The sequence below is a fragment of the Nilaparvata lugens genome, chromosome 12, assembly GCF_014356525.2.
Source record: "Nilaparvata lugens isolate BPH chromosome 12, ASM1435652v1, whole genome shotgun sequence".
In the NCBI taxonomy this organism is placed as follows: Eukaryota; Metazoa; Arthropoda; class Insecta; order Hemiptera; family Delphacidae; genus Nilaparvata; species Nilaparvata lugens.
The window spans coordinates 21828907-21843686 of record NC_052515.1 but is presented as its reverse complement, the minus strand read 5'-3'; the positions used below and the strand labels follow the sequence as shown (position 1 = coordinate 21843686).

The 14780-nt window shown below is 35.5% G+C and overlaps 1 protein-coding gene across 1 annotated transcript in view; it reads left to right on the top strand.

Moving 5' to 3' along the window:
- The window catches only part of LOC111058151 (anaphase-promoting complex subunit 4), a 32786-nt gene extending 19791 nt beyond the window's left edge, over positions 1-12995 (top strand). The window contains exons 5-7 of the mRNA XM_039439139.1: positions 6272-6464; positions 10079-10370; positions 10964-12995. Of these exons, the coding sequence (XP_039295073.1) occupies positions 6272-6464; positions 10079-10370; positions 10964-11936 (1458 nt within the window). The 3' untranslated portion in view covers positions 11937-12995. The remainder of the gene's footprint in view (positions 1-6271; positions 6465-10078; positions 10371-10963) is intronic.
- Positions 12996-14780: the final 1785 nt, after the last annotated feature.

Sequence of the window (14780 nt, the reverse complement as noted above, 5' to 3'; positions counted from 1 at the left end):
TGGCTTTTGTTAGTCAATTGAAAAACTGCAAGGCTGGACTGTGACTCCAAGTGATGACTCAAGTTGACTCCCTCATTCGCTCTCCCGTAGAATGCAAGTTGAGAGGTGCATACAGAAGCTTCTTTACCACTAGCGCGATATGTGGAAAGGGCAGTTAGTATTAGAAATGAAATGATTAGGGAGTTTAATTATTAAATATAAAAAGGAAAATTACTGAGGCATTAAAGTAGTATTTATTTCATTTTGTTCAGCTTTATTGATTTATTTGTTCTTTATGTAGCAGGTTCTTTATTTATTTTATTTTTTTTCTTTATTTGGTTTCCAATGATAATTGTTTTCACAAAATTTCGAATTTCTTTTGTTTTTGTAGAATAGGCCTACCAACTCTGGCAGACAACCTTTATGGTTATGTCAAGTTTTTTGTCTCATGTTTTTTTATTTAGCACAATCATTATCTTAATTATATAATTTTTAATTGTTTATTTTGTAACATGATTGTAGTCTTATTATTTTTATTTATATTGAATAAAGGCATTTTCTATCTATCTATCTATCTTACCACTGGAGCACAGTTGGAGTCTGGCGTCCTGTTGCACACTACACATCAGCCCAAAGTTGGATGCCGTGAGTCGGATTCTTCTCTCTTCCAACCAATCCTGGCTGTGATTTGACATTGAATGGAGAAAACAATAATTTGCTTTGAAATTGAAAAAGGCAAAAAATAATCACTTGTAGTGAGTGTAGTCTACTGTATTTACAAAACCAATGATAATTTTTATCATTATTGAAAGAATTTTTTAATGAATTTTGAAACTATTTTCTAATGAAAAAGGCAAATATCATTACTTGTTGTGAATGTAGGCTACTGTATTTACAAAACCAATGATCATTTTAATCATTATTGAGAGCATTTTAAAATCATTTTCCAATGAAAAAGGCAAAAAATAATCACTTGTTGTGAATGTAGGCTACTGTATTTACAAAATCAATTATATTCTTTATTATAATTCAAAGCATTTTTTAATTAATTTTGAAATCATTTTCTGATGAAAGAGGCAAAACAAATTAGTTGTAGTAAATGTAGGCTACTGTATTTACAAAACCAATGATAATTTTTATCATATTTGAAAGCATTTTTTAATGAAATGAAATCAGAGTGACTTGTTTTTTGAATGTCTATTTCTTGTATATATCATCTCTGTGCATGAATTAAGTAAGTAGAATCAATTCTCACCTCTTGTATTGTGTTCAATTTCATGCATTTCTTTCATCGTTTTCTGAAGAGTCTGCATGTGTTTCTGAAGCTTGCTCTGGTACACAGCATCCTCCATATCCGTTTTTTTTTTGTCATGGGCCCGTAGTTGCTGCTAGACGTAAATTTCAAACACCGTCTGATTCGGGACTTCAATATATATCTTTCTGCCCTTTTCGATAAATTTGCCATCTGGCCTCAAATTGTTTGGCGTGAACGCCAGGTCTTCTATTGAACATGGTTTTGTGCAACTTATAAAACGGCTGGTTGGTGTTATGGCTGACCTCAGCAGCAGCGCTTCTCATCATGTACGAGCCTTTTTGAATATAATTGATCCTTTTTCCTCCTGTGAATCTTGCCACGACACTACTCGACCATCTTGCTATCAACGACCTAAATATATTGTGAATGAGTCGTAATGTAAATGGCTGCTATGGTTAGCTAGAACATTGACAGCTTCCATGATTTTATACAACACTCCACTTGCTTTCATATCTGCAATACAATCCAATTGTAATGCCCCCCCCCAAAGTACCCAAATTCCCAACCCTTTAGTTTTTAACATTAGTCAGTGTATGACAATAAAATTCACATCTTACATTCTAATCTTTCAAAGGACAATATTCCCCTTTGGTCTTGTGAGGAGTTCTTTCTGTTTTCATAATATTGTAAAAATATATACAATCGTTTCTTATCTCTTTTAAAATAGGGACTGAGACAAAATTATGACTCAGTTGTTGAACTTTTGTACCTAATTCAATCAGGTACTTAGTGGCAGTTGTACAAAAGCCGATTCAATTTTAATCCTGATTAATTCCAGTAGAACCAATCAGATAAGCTATCTTTTTGAGATGGTCTTCTGTGATTTGGTTCTCGTGAAATTAATCAGGATTAAAATTTAACATGCTTTTGTGAGGGAAATTTTTGCATTCCTCTGGGAATTAATGTCAACACTGTGATTAATGTTAATATCCACTGTGATTAGATAGAACCTTTCTTTATGGACTATGAATATTTATTATAATTTCTTTTTTCGTGATAATTTTTATATGCTTTTGTAGGTACTCTAGAGCGGAGCTCGGTGCCCCGATATTTATCATAAATTGGAACAGGTTGTCACTGATGTTGTGTTGTTGGTAGTATTTACTTTTTAACATTACAGGAGTAAATAACACAAGTCGAACAAAATGTATACTTCTGTTTTCAATACCGTTCAAAATTTACAGCCAATTGAATGATTATCTTTATTTTCTAATTTTTCTTGCGATTTTACTGTTATCAAAGAGTCTCTAAAATGAGTACAATACATGATAGAAACTTGCGATTGGTCTTAAATGAGAGAACATTTCATGCTCTATAAGCTGAGTTGCCTTAAATTGATCTTGCATTACTGTTTATTTCGAAAAACTGTGGAGACTGTGAAAATGAGAGAAATATTGCAATTTCTTGATTTTTTGAAACAAACGTATCTTACTTCACGATTATATTTTTACAAAAATCATTCATCTCACATAAAAGAGGAGATTCTTTTCTTCAAATCAAGACCAAATATCATTTTGAGTTACCGAGACACACAGTTTTGAATATAGAAATCTGTCATTTTTCTATGCATTGAAATATGGGCTGAAATACACTAAAGGAGGAATTTCCTGTTTTTTAAACTTATTTTAGTGACATGATACATGATTTTCAACCGCCTTGACGTGCTGATATGAACGATTTAAGTTTTGATCCTGGACGTATCCTTATGTGTGCCCCCCACTAGGAAATACTGAAATCTAACGAGTGATTCTCATAGAACATAACCCTCGTAAGGTGATTTCAGCCGAAATGTGTTTCTTTTTGTTAGGAAGGCCATGAAAAGGTATTATAATGAAAATTTGAACTTTGGCTGTAGGACATGATTTTCTATTTTTGGGTGTATTCCCCCTCCCACCACTACTAAATTCAAAAATAGGAACCCAAGGAATTCTGTTCAGAATTAATATTGTTAATTCACGTGATGTGTGGCTTTCTATCATTACTAGAAAAAGATCCTAGTTGTATAGGGTAGAAGTGGTGGGTTAGCATATTTTCGAAACCCCTTAAAAAAATACCCCATTTTTGAAAACTCTTAGCTCCAGAATCAAAAATCGTAGTGTCCTGCGCAACCACTCAATTCATTGAAAATTTTATTATCTTTAATATTTTACAGAATGCTTTTTTCAAAAAGTTCTCAAGATTAAATGGAAAACTTGAAAAAAATCCGAAATTTTTGTTTTTTGGGAGTTTTGGGGGTGAAGCCGCCCTCTGGCGTGTCAGCAAATTTCAGATTAGAATTCAGCGCCCCAAAATACATATAGAACCGTCGCGAAAAATTCTTTCGGGCTGTTTCCTGAAAAACGACCATTTGACTGGACTATTATACAAAACAGAAAAAAGTAATGAAGCATTACAATAATTACTTGATTACTGTGTGGTAAATAGGGTGTAAATTTGAAAGATTGAAATTGGCTTCATTTGATATTTTTCACAAATTTTTGACAAGAGAAGTTTTTTCTTCTGTCAAATTCACTAGAGTTTGCGATGTTGTTTATAATAATTGCATTCCCATTTCAGAGACATCAATATCATCATGAAACGCCTTCGAGATTAAAATAATTATTAGATTAAAATGTACATTACAATTTAACTTATCATTGTGCTTTTAAGAAAATTAAGTTGCAACAGCAAGGAAACTCAAACAAAGGACCATTAAAAATTAATTAAGCAAAGGAAATCAGAATAATAGTGGATGCTGAAGTTATAATTTATTTTTGTCAAAGATTCACCTTCAAACTCATAGGCTTAGAATTACTAAAATTCCTGCATACAAAATATTATCAATTGTATTTTTTATGCTTTATATTGAGTTACACTTAGCAAAATAAAATAACATTGTAAAGGTGGGAAAAGTATTAAAATTAACTACATTAGGATAATATCTCTATTTAATACCTTGATTTTTTAGCCATGATCCAAAATGTTTACATAAAATATAAAAAAAAATCATGCCCCCCCAAAAATGTTGATGGCGCAAATTGCGCTTTCCCCCCCCTTGTGGGCACCCCTGAGTATGCTTACTTTCTGTTGGACCGTTGCAAAAATATCCTCGACTTTTGCAGTGAAGATGTTCACCAAAGACGGGACTGGGTCCGTTCACTACGTTTAGCCTCAGTTTTTCAGACTTTTCATCTATTTCCCCTTCTCCAACTTTCCTATGTTGAATAGCATTTGAGACTGATGTCCTCAGCCTCATATTGCGACCTGCCAAAAAATAAGTTTGTCAATAAATTTACTTTATCTTCGTCATATTTTTATAAAAATTGTTGTTGTTTATCCAAGCCAAAATAGTTTTAATGCACTCAAAACATCATTATCAGTGGTCTTTTCGGTAAGACTGAGGAAAATGAGACTTTCCTCAGTCTAACCCAAAATGAGACTTTCCTCAGTCAAACCCAAAATGAGACTTTCCTCAGTCTAACCCAAAATGAGACTTTCCTCAGTCTAACCCAAAATTAGACTTTCCTCAGTCTAACCCAAAATGAGACTTTCCTCAGTCTAACCCAAAATGAGACTTTCCTCAGTCTAACCCAAAATGAGACTTTCCTCAGTCTAACCCAAAATTAGACTCTCCTCAGTCAAACCCAAAATAGACTTTCCCCAGTCTAACCCAAAATGAGACTTTCCTCAGTCCAACCCAAAATAAGACTCTCCTCAGTCAAACTCAAAATGAGACTTTCCTCAGTCTAACCCAAAATGAGACTTTCCTCAGTCTAACCCAAAATGAGACTCTCCTCAGTCAAACCCAAAATGAGACTTCCCTCAGTCTAACCCAAAATGAGACTTTATTCAGTCTAACCCAAAATGAGACTCTCCTCAGTCAAACCCAAAATGAGACTCTCCTCAGTCTAACCAAAATGAGACTTTCCTCAGTCTAACCCAAAATTAGACTTTCCTCAGTCTAACCCAAAATGAGACTTTCCTCAGTCTAACCCAAAATGAGACTTTCCTCAGTCTAACCAAAATGAGACTTTCCTCAGTCTAACCCAAAATTAGACTCTCCTCAGTCAAACCCAAAATAGACTTTCCCCAGTCTAACCCAAAATGAGACTTTCCTCAGTCCAACCCAAAATAAGACTCTCCTCAGTCAAACTCAAAATGAGACTTTCCTCAGTCTAACCCAAAATGAGACTTTCCTCAGTCTAACCCAAAATGAGACTCTCCTCAGTCAAACCAAAATGAGACTTCCCTCAGTCTAACCCAAAATGAGACTTTATTCAGTCTAACCCAAAATGAGACTCTCCTCAGTCAAACCCAAAATGAGACTCTCCTCAGTCTAACCCAAAATGAGACTCTCCTCAGTCTAACCCAAAATGAGACTTTCCTCAGTCTAACCCAAAATGAGACTCTCCTCAGTCAAACCCAAAATGAGACTTTCCTCAGTCTAACCCAAAATGAGACTTTCTTCAGTCTAACCCAAAATGAGACTCTCCTCAGTCAAACCCAAAATGAGACTTTCCTCAGTCTAACCCAAAATGAGACTTACCTCAGTCTAACCCAAAAGACCACTGACGATGATGCCTTGAGTGAGTTGGAATTAGTTTGGCTCAAATAAACTAAATGTGGAAGTGACATATTTTTTCGCTTTGATCAAAAATATTATACACTCCCAAGTATTGTAGGAGATTCTCATTAAGATAAAAAAAGAAATGCTTGGCAGTCAATGGCTCTGTCAGAATATAAATTGTAGAAAAATGAAACTCAAATATTAGATGTACCTGCAAATTTTTAATTGCTACATCCAGGTTACTCAGGTTACTTTTCTGGAGCTTTATTTCTTCAATGTTTTTTTGTTTCTAGTACAGTAGCTTATATTTATTTTTTGTAAAGCTTTTTGTATTTTGTTTTTGGCAAAGAAATAAATCCATTAATTAAAAAAAAATCTCTTGGAAATGCATTACAACAATAAGCGAATATATAACTTGTAATTGGTTTCAGGTTTTTGACACGAGTGTACTGGCTAAGCAGTACGCTAATGAACTGCATGCGTTGGCCTCCAAGCATCTGAGCATCATGGGATTGGTGGATTATCTGGACGAGACAATGAAATCGGTCAAAGAAGCCTATGAGAATCTCCTACTACTCGAAATGGAATCAAAACTGGCTTCCTATGCTGAATCTACATCTGGAGGTAAACAACATTATTATTTACTAGCAGGTAACCTGTGCTCCGCAAGGGTCTAATTAAAAACTTGACCTACGAAATCTTGAATAATTTAGAATATGCCCATAACCATCCTCGGTGAATTAAGAAGTAATTTTCAAAATTTCAAGATATCAGTCGAGTAGTTTAGAGGTGATGATAAAAACTTGACCTACTGAAATCTTGAATAATTTAGAATATGCCCATAACCATCCTCGGTGAATTAAGAAGTAATTTTCAAAATTTCAAGATATCAGTCGAGTAGTTTAGAGGTGATGATAAAAACTTGACCTACTGAAATCTTGAATAATTTAGAATATGCTCATAACCATCCTCGGTGAATTAAGAAGTAATTTTCAAAATTTCAAGATATCAGTCGAGTAGTTTAGAGGTGATGATAAAAACTTGACCTACTGAAATCTTGAATAATTTAGAATATGCCCATAACCATCCTCGGTGAATTAAGAAGTAATTTTCAAAATTTCAAGATATCAGTCGAGTCGTTCAGAGAATTAAATTAAATTCGTGAATTTCCTATCCCGTGTTTAAGCCAGTTCATTCCTTTATTATATTATAGATGATGAACCATGTAATGAATTTCATATCACTTTCTGTGTTGTTGTGGTCGATATAGATATATTGAATGAAAACGACTTTATACTCGAAACCACTAGTTTGATTTGACTATCATTAGTGGTTTTGACACATATCACAGTTTCATTCCAGATCATTTAAAAATCACAGAGAGATGTTTGTTAAGTCTGTCTAAACTTTCTAAATAAATATACGAGTTAAAGTTAATACAGAATACGTTCGTATTCTGTAATGAAAAATAGTGTTGAACCCGGTGGCGGCAGATGTGCAACTGAACAATAATTCAATGCGCTTAATTACTGGAGCCCGCCACTCCATTTTCCTGGCTCCCCCACCTCCTCTTCGCAGAACACAAGTTCTCCTCTGGCTCTAGGCTAATGATTTGCTCCAATCAACTACTTCCTATCTATCAGGACATTCCAGATTTATATAGAAGGGAGCTGGAGTCCAGAAGGCCAGCGGTCAGGATGACAGAGCAATTAAGAGATGAGGGTTCTCTCTGACCAGAGGATGGAGAGAGGAGGTGTCCCCAGGAATCCCGGAGAGCTATTTCTCATGCACTAGGCCTGCATGTTTTGAATTACCCCGGCGCATCTGGGTGACGCTTAAAAGAATTCGAACCCAACATGGGAGATGAAATGCATCATTTTTCAAATGGGAACTTGCAGACTCCCCAGTATGTGACTGCACCACATCATATTTGAATGTGAGAGACGTGCCTACCTGGGCGAGGCAAACGACTTCACTGAAACTAGTCCCCAGGCAATACAGTACATTTCAACCCTTGGCGTGCACTTATAACAGTGTGAAATTTTCAAAATTTGATAATAATGCCATATGCTAAAAAATAATACTATAGTCTCCACTTGGCTGAATTCCATTCAGACAATCAAATTACATTTTACAGTTCAAAACAGTTGTTGTTTTTTGAATTGGCTCAAAACAGTGATAAATAAAGAAATAGGCTATTTCAATTTTTTCTTCATTTCACATACACATACAAGTTTCAAGATGACAATACAAAAATAGCAGTAGTGAATTCAATAGCTGTAACAACAAAATAAAATACCTATTCATGATCTGTGTTGCAAAATAGGGGAGGATTGCAGGTTTCCAACTATGGTTACTCATGTACTAGAAAATTCTTCAATCCTTAAAAGGTAAAACAGGAATCGGAAAAGTGAATGGTTTTGGTAGTATCGGTAGAAAAAGTATCGGTAGTTATGATAAAGATAGGATGAAAGAAGGTATGATCGGGAAAACGATAGGACCAGCTGATAGGAAACATTTTAGTAAACAAGATTTCAATATGTTAATCTTCACTATGTATGATGTTATCAGCAACTGCAATTAAAACAAAATATATATCTAACTTGAAGGGGATGCCCTTAACGACAAATTACATAATGTATAAAAACAATCAAGTAGGATACATTGCAGTTGTATTGTGAGTGATGTGGTCCTTAAATAATGAAAAAAACACGAACAGTGGTTAACAACATTTACTTCGTGTTTATTCATTAGGATACATTATTTTTCTATTACACGGCGTGCCCTATCCCTCAAGACACCCACCATCATATGATCTCTCTCTGTTAGTATTGAATGAGAACTAGATTAAAAACTCAGTTAACTAAAGATGGATAATGGTGTAACAACCAAAACTAGTATCTAAAATTGTTTCAATAAACTAGTTTATTTAGCTCTACAGCTCAGGTTGGGCTTGGTGAACATTCCTCCAAGTCCAAGACTCTAAGTCTTCAATCAATCTTCTTCACCTGTAACCTGTCCTTATTTAATAATTTCTATTCAATATTTATTTTTGAATTATTGGATACAGCAAACAATACAATAGTCGGAAAAGAAAAACTAGGATATTGTCCAAAACTTCTCCTATTTATACTTCTGCTTACCTGTGGGATTTTAGGATGGGGGGATCAAACTTCGTGCACCTTGACCCCCTCTTAAAAGTGCAAAAACTAATAATTAAAATCATAAAGCAGAGGCCACCTCGTTATCCGTCAGACCAGCTCTACAATGAGTTTGGTGTGATGGACGCAAGACAACTCTACTCCCTAGAAATTATTTGCAGACTACACAAAAACCCGGAAAGCTTCAAACAGAGGAACCACAGTCATAACACAAGAAACAGAAACCTTCTTATCACGAACGTGGCTAGGAAGGCAATATATCAACGACACTTCAACCGCCTAGCACCAAAACTCCACAATCACTTCCTGCACAAATCAAGACAATAGAAAACTCAAGAAGATTCAAAACTGCCGCTAAGAACTGGATTATTTCAACTGGAAGACATCATATAGAAAACATAATATCAAACAATATGTGAGCTCACTTACCCAACGTATTTGCAGATTGCACCCCCACCAAGAATCTATTACTACTACCAACACCTACTCTAGTAGGTGTTAGTAGAGAACACCTACTGAGGTGTCCTCTACATTCTATGGGAACCCATGGTTGATTAGGTTAATTTCCAAAAGAATTAAATTCCATATTTTTTTATAGACCTGGTGTATTGTATTTTAGATATTTTGTACTTTTTATGGTTTTAATTGTTTTTTTGTATTTTTTTTAAGGAAATAAATTTATTTATCATTATCATTTCCTAATTTTGTCTCAAATCGGCCAAATATTCTTGGTCTGCCCTTTTTCCTTCTCGAGTGAAGCGTCTGTTAAGCACTATTTTTGGCATTCTGTTCTCATTCATTCTGTAAACATGTCCGAACCATCTCAGTAACTATGTCTATAGTAAATGTTACTATACTACGGCCTCTTATTAATGTTGCATTGGATCGCCTTCTCCACTCTTTTCCTTTTTTAGTTCCAATAAACTAGTTGGTTTGCCATTATCAAGCTGCTTTCATTTAATATGGATATTTACCACAGTATCACATTCACAACAACACCGAAAGTATGTTAGTATTGATTATGTTGCATTGATTCTAGTTAATTCAACTTGTATTGTGTTTGCGGTTTGATTTAAGGTGACGTATCAGCTGATCTACTGGAACTGCTGGTGTTGGGCTCGGTGAGCGAATCGCTGCAACGATTCCTGCATCGCGACCTCTCCGACAAAGCGGTCAAGAAGTTGGGCCACTCTATAGAGCTCTCCTACTCTAACATCCAGAAGCTGGTGCTGAAACATGTGCACTCTGTCGCGCACGCCATCTCGTATCACCTGGCCGAACTACAAGGCATGGCTAGATGCAGTACGCGCTTCCGACCGCTCGGGCTAAACGAAGACCTTGTTACCAAAGCGTTGTCGGCTGTGGGCAGGTAATCATGGCTTTGTATTGAATTGTTTTGTAATGTGTGGTAATGTTTATGCCATAGATAAAAAGTATGCTATTTTTGCTATAGAGAAAAGATAGCAGCATAAGGCTGGTCACTAACGGTTGAACGTGCATGAGGCATCTAAAATAAAATAAACAACCAATAACAATAAATAAACCGCTGGAGAATTTCAATTTATAATGATAGAAGATTAATTAAACCTCAAATAGAGCAGCTCTTAAGAAAATTACTATATTGAAAAATGTATCGAATAAAACCAATCTTGTATGTAACATAATATATAATGTAATTATTGACTGGTGGCATGTTGTGTGAGTTTTAATGATGCTCACATAACACAACTAAGCGCCATGAATAACAACAATAATAATAATAATAGTAATTTAATTGAATAATTGCCTTCAAGGGCGGAGTTAGGACTCTAGGTCCTCTCTGCCACACAACCCTAAAAAATAATAGTATGTGATACGTCAAAACAGGTAGAAAGTTATGTAGTCTCTTTATGTTAAGCAAAGGAAAAAGGAGATTCTAAGTAATTTTGATTGTTTAACGGTAATTTTAATTTTCAATTTCAGGTTCCTCGCGAAAGCCAACGAGATGCTGCTAGTGATCGATGATTCTATGAAGAAGTACAAACTGTTTTTTCGGTGGTTGTTCGCCATGATCCAACGTGTGAGCGAAGACCGAATGATGGACATGACGTTGGCCGATTTCACACAACAAGATATAGCCTTCATCGCGTCGTTCATCTACGATTTGGACGGCAGTTGTCGACTAGATCATGTGGGACAGTACTTGAATGAGACCGATTTGACACACCCTATCGAAACGGAAAACTCCTGGCAGAAACTTTTGAAAAACAATGAAGAACTCGCTAAACACCCGTGCATTGTGAAACTGGATAGGAAGACGTCGTTAATGCAGGAACATGTACGATTGAGGGAGGCGATTGTCGAGGTGTTTGTGCCGCCACAATCAGCTGTGGGGTCCATGTTGTTGCCTGATAACGTGGTAAAACTGCCAGGCGTGAAAAACCCCTCACAGGTGGCGTTGACGTTGGAAACAGGTGATAATAGGTTGTTGTTGACTACTCTAGAAGGTGAAAACCTGTTGTTATTTGATGTGAATTTGGTGACAAAAGGGTTTTCTGTAAAATCCATAATCTTCCCCTCGTTGCATCCGTTGGATGTGCAGTTCTACGTGCCCGAGATACTGTCAGTCCTGTTGAAAGGGACCGATCCTGAGAGAGGCGCAGTTTTCGTGCAACTTCCGGTGGCCCCCGTGTGTAAAGTGGCGGGGAGCGAGGTAGATGCCACGAATCTGGTTGAAAGTTCGGCGCTGCAGCCGATCGAGAACCTCGTGGCGTCCTCGTTTGCGGTGAGTGGAGCGCGCAAGATGGCGGTTTTGCTGTCGGAAAGTCGCCGCAAGATTCGGCTCTACGATTTGGATGCGGAGGCTGAGGACGAAGAAGAAGAGGGGGCGGCGACTGATGCTGATAGCAGTAAATGTAGCGCCATGGATGAGTCTTCGCTGGTTGTGTCTCCATAATAAACTTCCTTTTATAATAATATTATCATTTTCATATTATTATGAAGCCTTTGTACAGTAATTTTGTGATTGATAGAATTCAAGTATTTATATAAATTTGATTCTATTTTTTAGTTATAATAAGAGTCCAGTCAATATAGACATAAAAAGGGGGCTGTGCTTGCAATTTATATTGTAGTTCTGATTTTTTAATATTAAATCTTGGGTACATAACAGAAGTCCAGAATCAATTTTTTCATGCAAAATTTCCTTGTGCTAGTTACAGGGAGACCCAAAAACCTCGTATTTTCCAGTTTTAAGCTATTTCTGCCAAATCTCGTAATCGGACAGAAAAAGTTGCTCCCGCCTTTTTTTAGATTATAAAATTCTGAATAAAATGAGAATGTGAGGACAATGTAGTTGGTGATCATAGTTGAAGCTGAAAATTAGGTGTTTTTCACAATACAAGGAGCATTGTTGTCAGGTGTACCTGGAAATCTATATGAGATAGAGCGCTCTACCTGATTTCAGATTGTAGAGCACAAAAATATGCCCAGAGGGATTTTGAATTACATATCTAAATGGTAGCAATCGGAAGATATTGTTGATCAAAAACTAAAATTCATGAAAATTGATTTTTTCTCCAAATTTCACTCATTTTTGAAGAATCATAACTCAGTACTCATTGGAGATAGAGAGTTCCGAATGAGATCTTTTTATTCAGAATTTTATAATCTAAAAAAAGGCGAGAGCAACTTTTTCTGTCCGATTACTAGATTTGGCAGAATAGCTCAAAACTGTAAAATGAGCCGAAAATACGAGGTTTTTGGGCCACTCTGTATCTAGCACAAGGAAATTTTGCATGAAGAAATATTGTTTCTGGACTTCCCTTATGTACCCAAATAATATATTAAAAAATCAGAACTACAATATAAATTGCATGCACCAATGTATATAATGACTGAACTAATATTGATATTAACATTATTTAGTATATTGAAGCCTTTGTACAATAATTTCTTGATTGGTAGAATTCAAGTATTTAAATAAACGTTTTTCTATTTTGTAGTTAAATTGATATTATTCTTCTTCTTCTTCTTTGGCTGTGCCTTATCCCATTTAAATGGGGTCGGCATTCCTAAAATTAAATTGATATTACTATTAAACTATTAATTTAGTACCGGTGCAATATCATGAAGCCTTTGTACAATTATTTTGTAATTGATGGAATTTGAGTACTTATAGAAATATGATTCTATTTTGTAGTTAGTGAGATTCAATTCTTGAAAGAATCCGTCTCTTTTAGACTGACCACTAGCGGCGGTAGGACATGTTTGCAGTATGATTCACAATCATGGCGTCATTCATTTTTGTGTCATCACAGGGAAAGGCTTCGAACAAAATGTTTTATATATTCATTTATATACAAATACGATAGATTAGAGGTTAGATTATTGTATTTCCGATTTTTTGTCAATTTTTCTTCGGTACTTCATTTGAGGTTAAATTATTTTTCTGTAATTATAATTAGTTATTTCCCACCGGTTTATTTATTCAGCGGTGTCAGCCTCTCGCTGATGACAAAATATGCATGATTGATGAGCATGTGTGTGTGATGATAAAATGCATATTCTACCGTTTAGTGGCCAGTCTTAAAGATAACACTCTTTGTTTCAAAGTAAATTTTCAAATACTCTCACGATGCTGGGTGAGAAATGTAGAATGCATTCATTAGGCTGATCAAGCTCCTCCTCATTAAATATTTACTTTCAAACAAAGTGTCACAATTTCAACAGAGTTATCATTAAGAGTTTCGTCTTGAAAAATAACATCAAGTTACGTCCTGAAAATAAATTTGATTCTATTGTTCTGGAATCCTCCATCGGAAAAAAATTTTGTAGCCTTCTTTGAGAAGGTGGATACATATTGAACAATGAAAGACTGGAAATATTATACAGGAATTCTCGACCAAAGTTCTTCTAATCTAGAAACAAACAGTTTTACACAGTCATTGGCCTGTTTCAGGAAAACTAGAAGTTTCCCAAAGCGGGAAAAGTTGAAAATTGTATGTGCACCCTGACTAGAAAAGCACCACTTATTTCATCATGTGTGCTGTGCGTTCAGAAACACACTATGATTGAATATGTACGGTAGTTCATATGTGGTCTCAAAAGTTGATCTCAAGTTTTTCAGTGCCGAGGCGGGTGGAAGTTGAAGGAAAGCTAACTGCATACGCCTGACAGCTGTATTCCTAATAATAAAATCACTGCTTGTATGATGGTTGAATCAAATAGCTGGCAATAACTCATCAATTGATGTCAATGCTTAGCATTGTAGCTTCTTGATGCTATGGAAGGGGTAAATCGGTCCAGGCCTATGCAGAACCCAACTAGGTACATTACTAAATGACGTCACATCTCCCAACCAAGGTTTCAAACACTTGGGTATTAGCAAATCTATTGAAATTTAATTGTAGTATAGATTGAAAGTGGAATGACATCAGAATTAAGACCTAATGAAATGTGCGTAATTTCCACCATCTTCTGTGTACCGTGCGTGTACAAAATACTGGCAGTTGGTCCTTTTTTTTACTGGACTTAGCAAGACATTCTATTCTACATAATGATTCAATGACATGAATTATCTATGAATATTTTATAAACGTAAAATACTAAATTTCTTGAAAATTGAATAATTATTTCGTCCTTGAGGGCTCTTCTATGTCCTCATACATTTCTTTCAAATTTGTAATTTACCAACACTTTTCGTATTGGATGAAAATATGTGATTCTTAATAGCTTCTTGCCTTCAATTGAAATGAATACTAATGATAATATCATTATGTATTTATAGAAAATTCAAGAA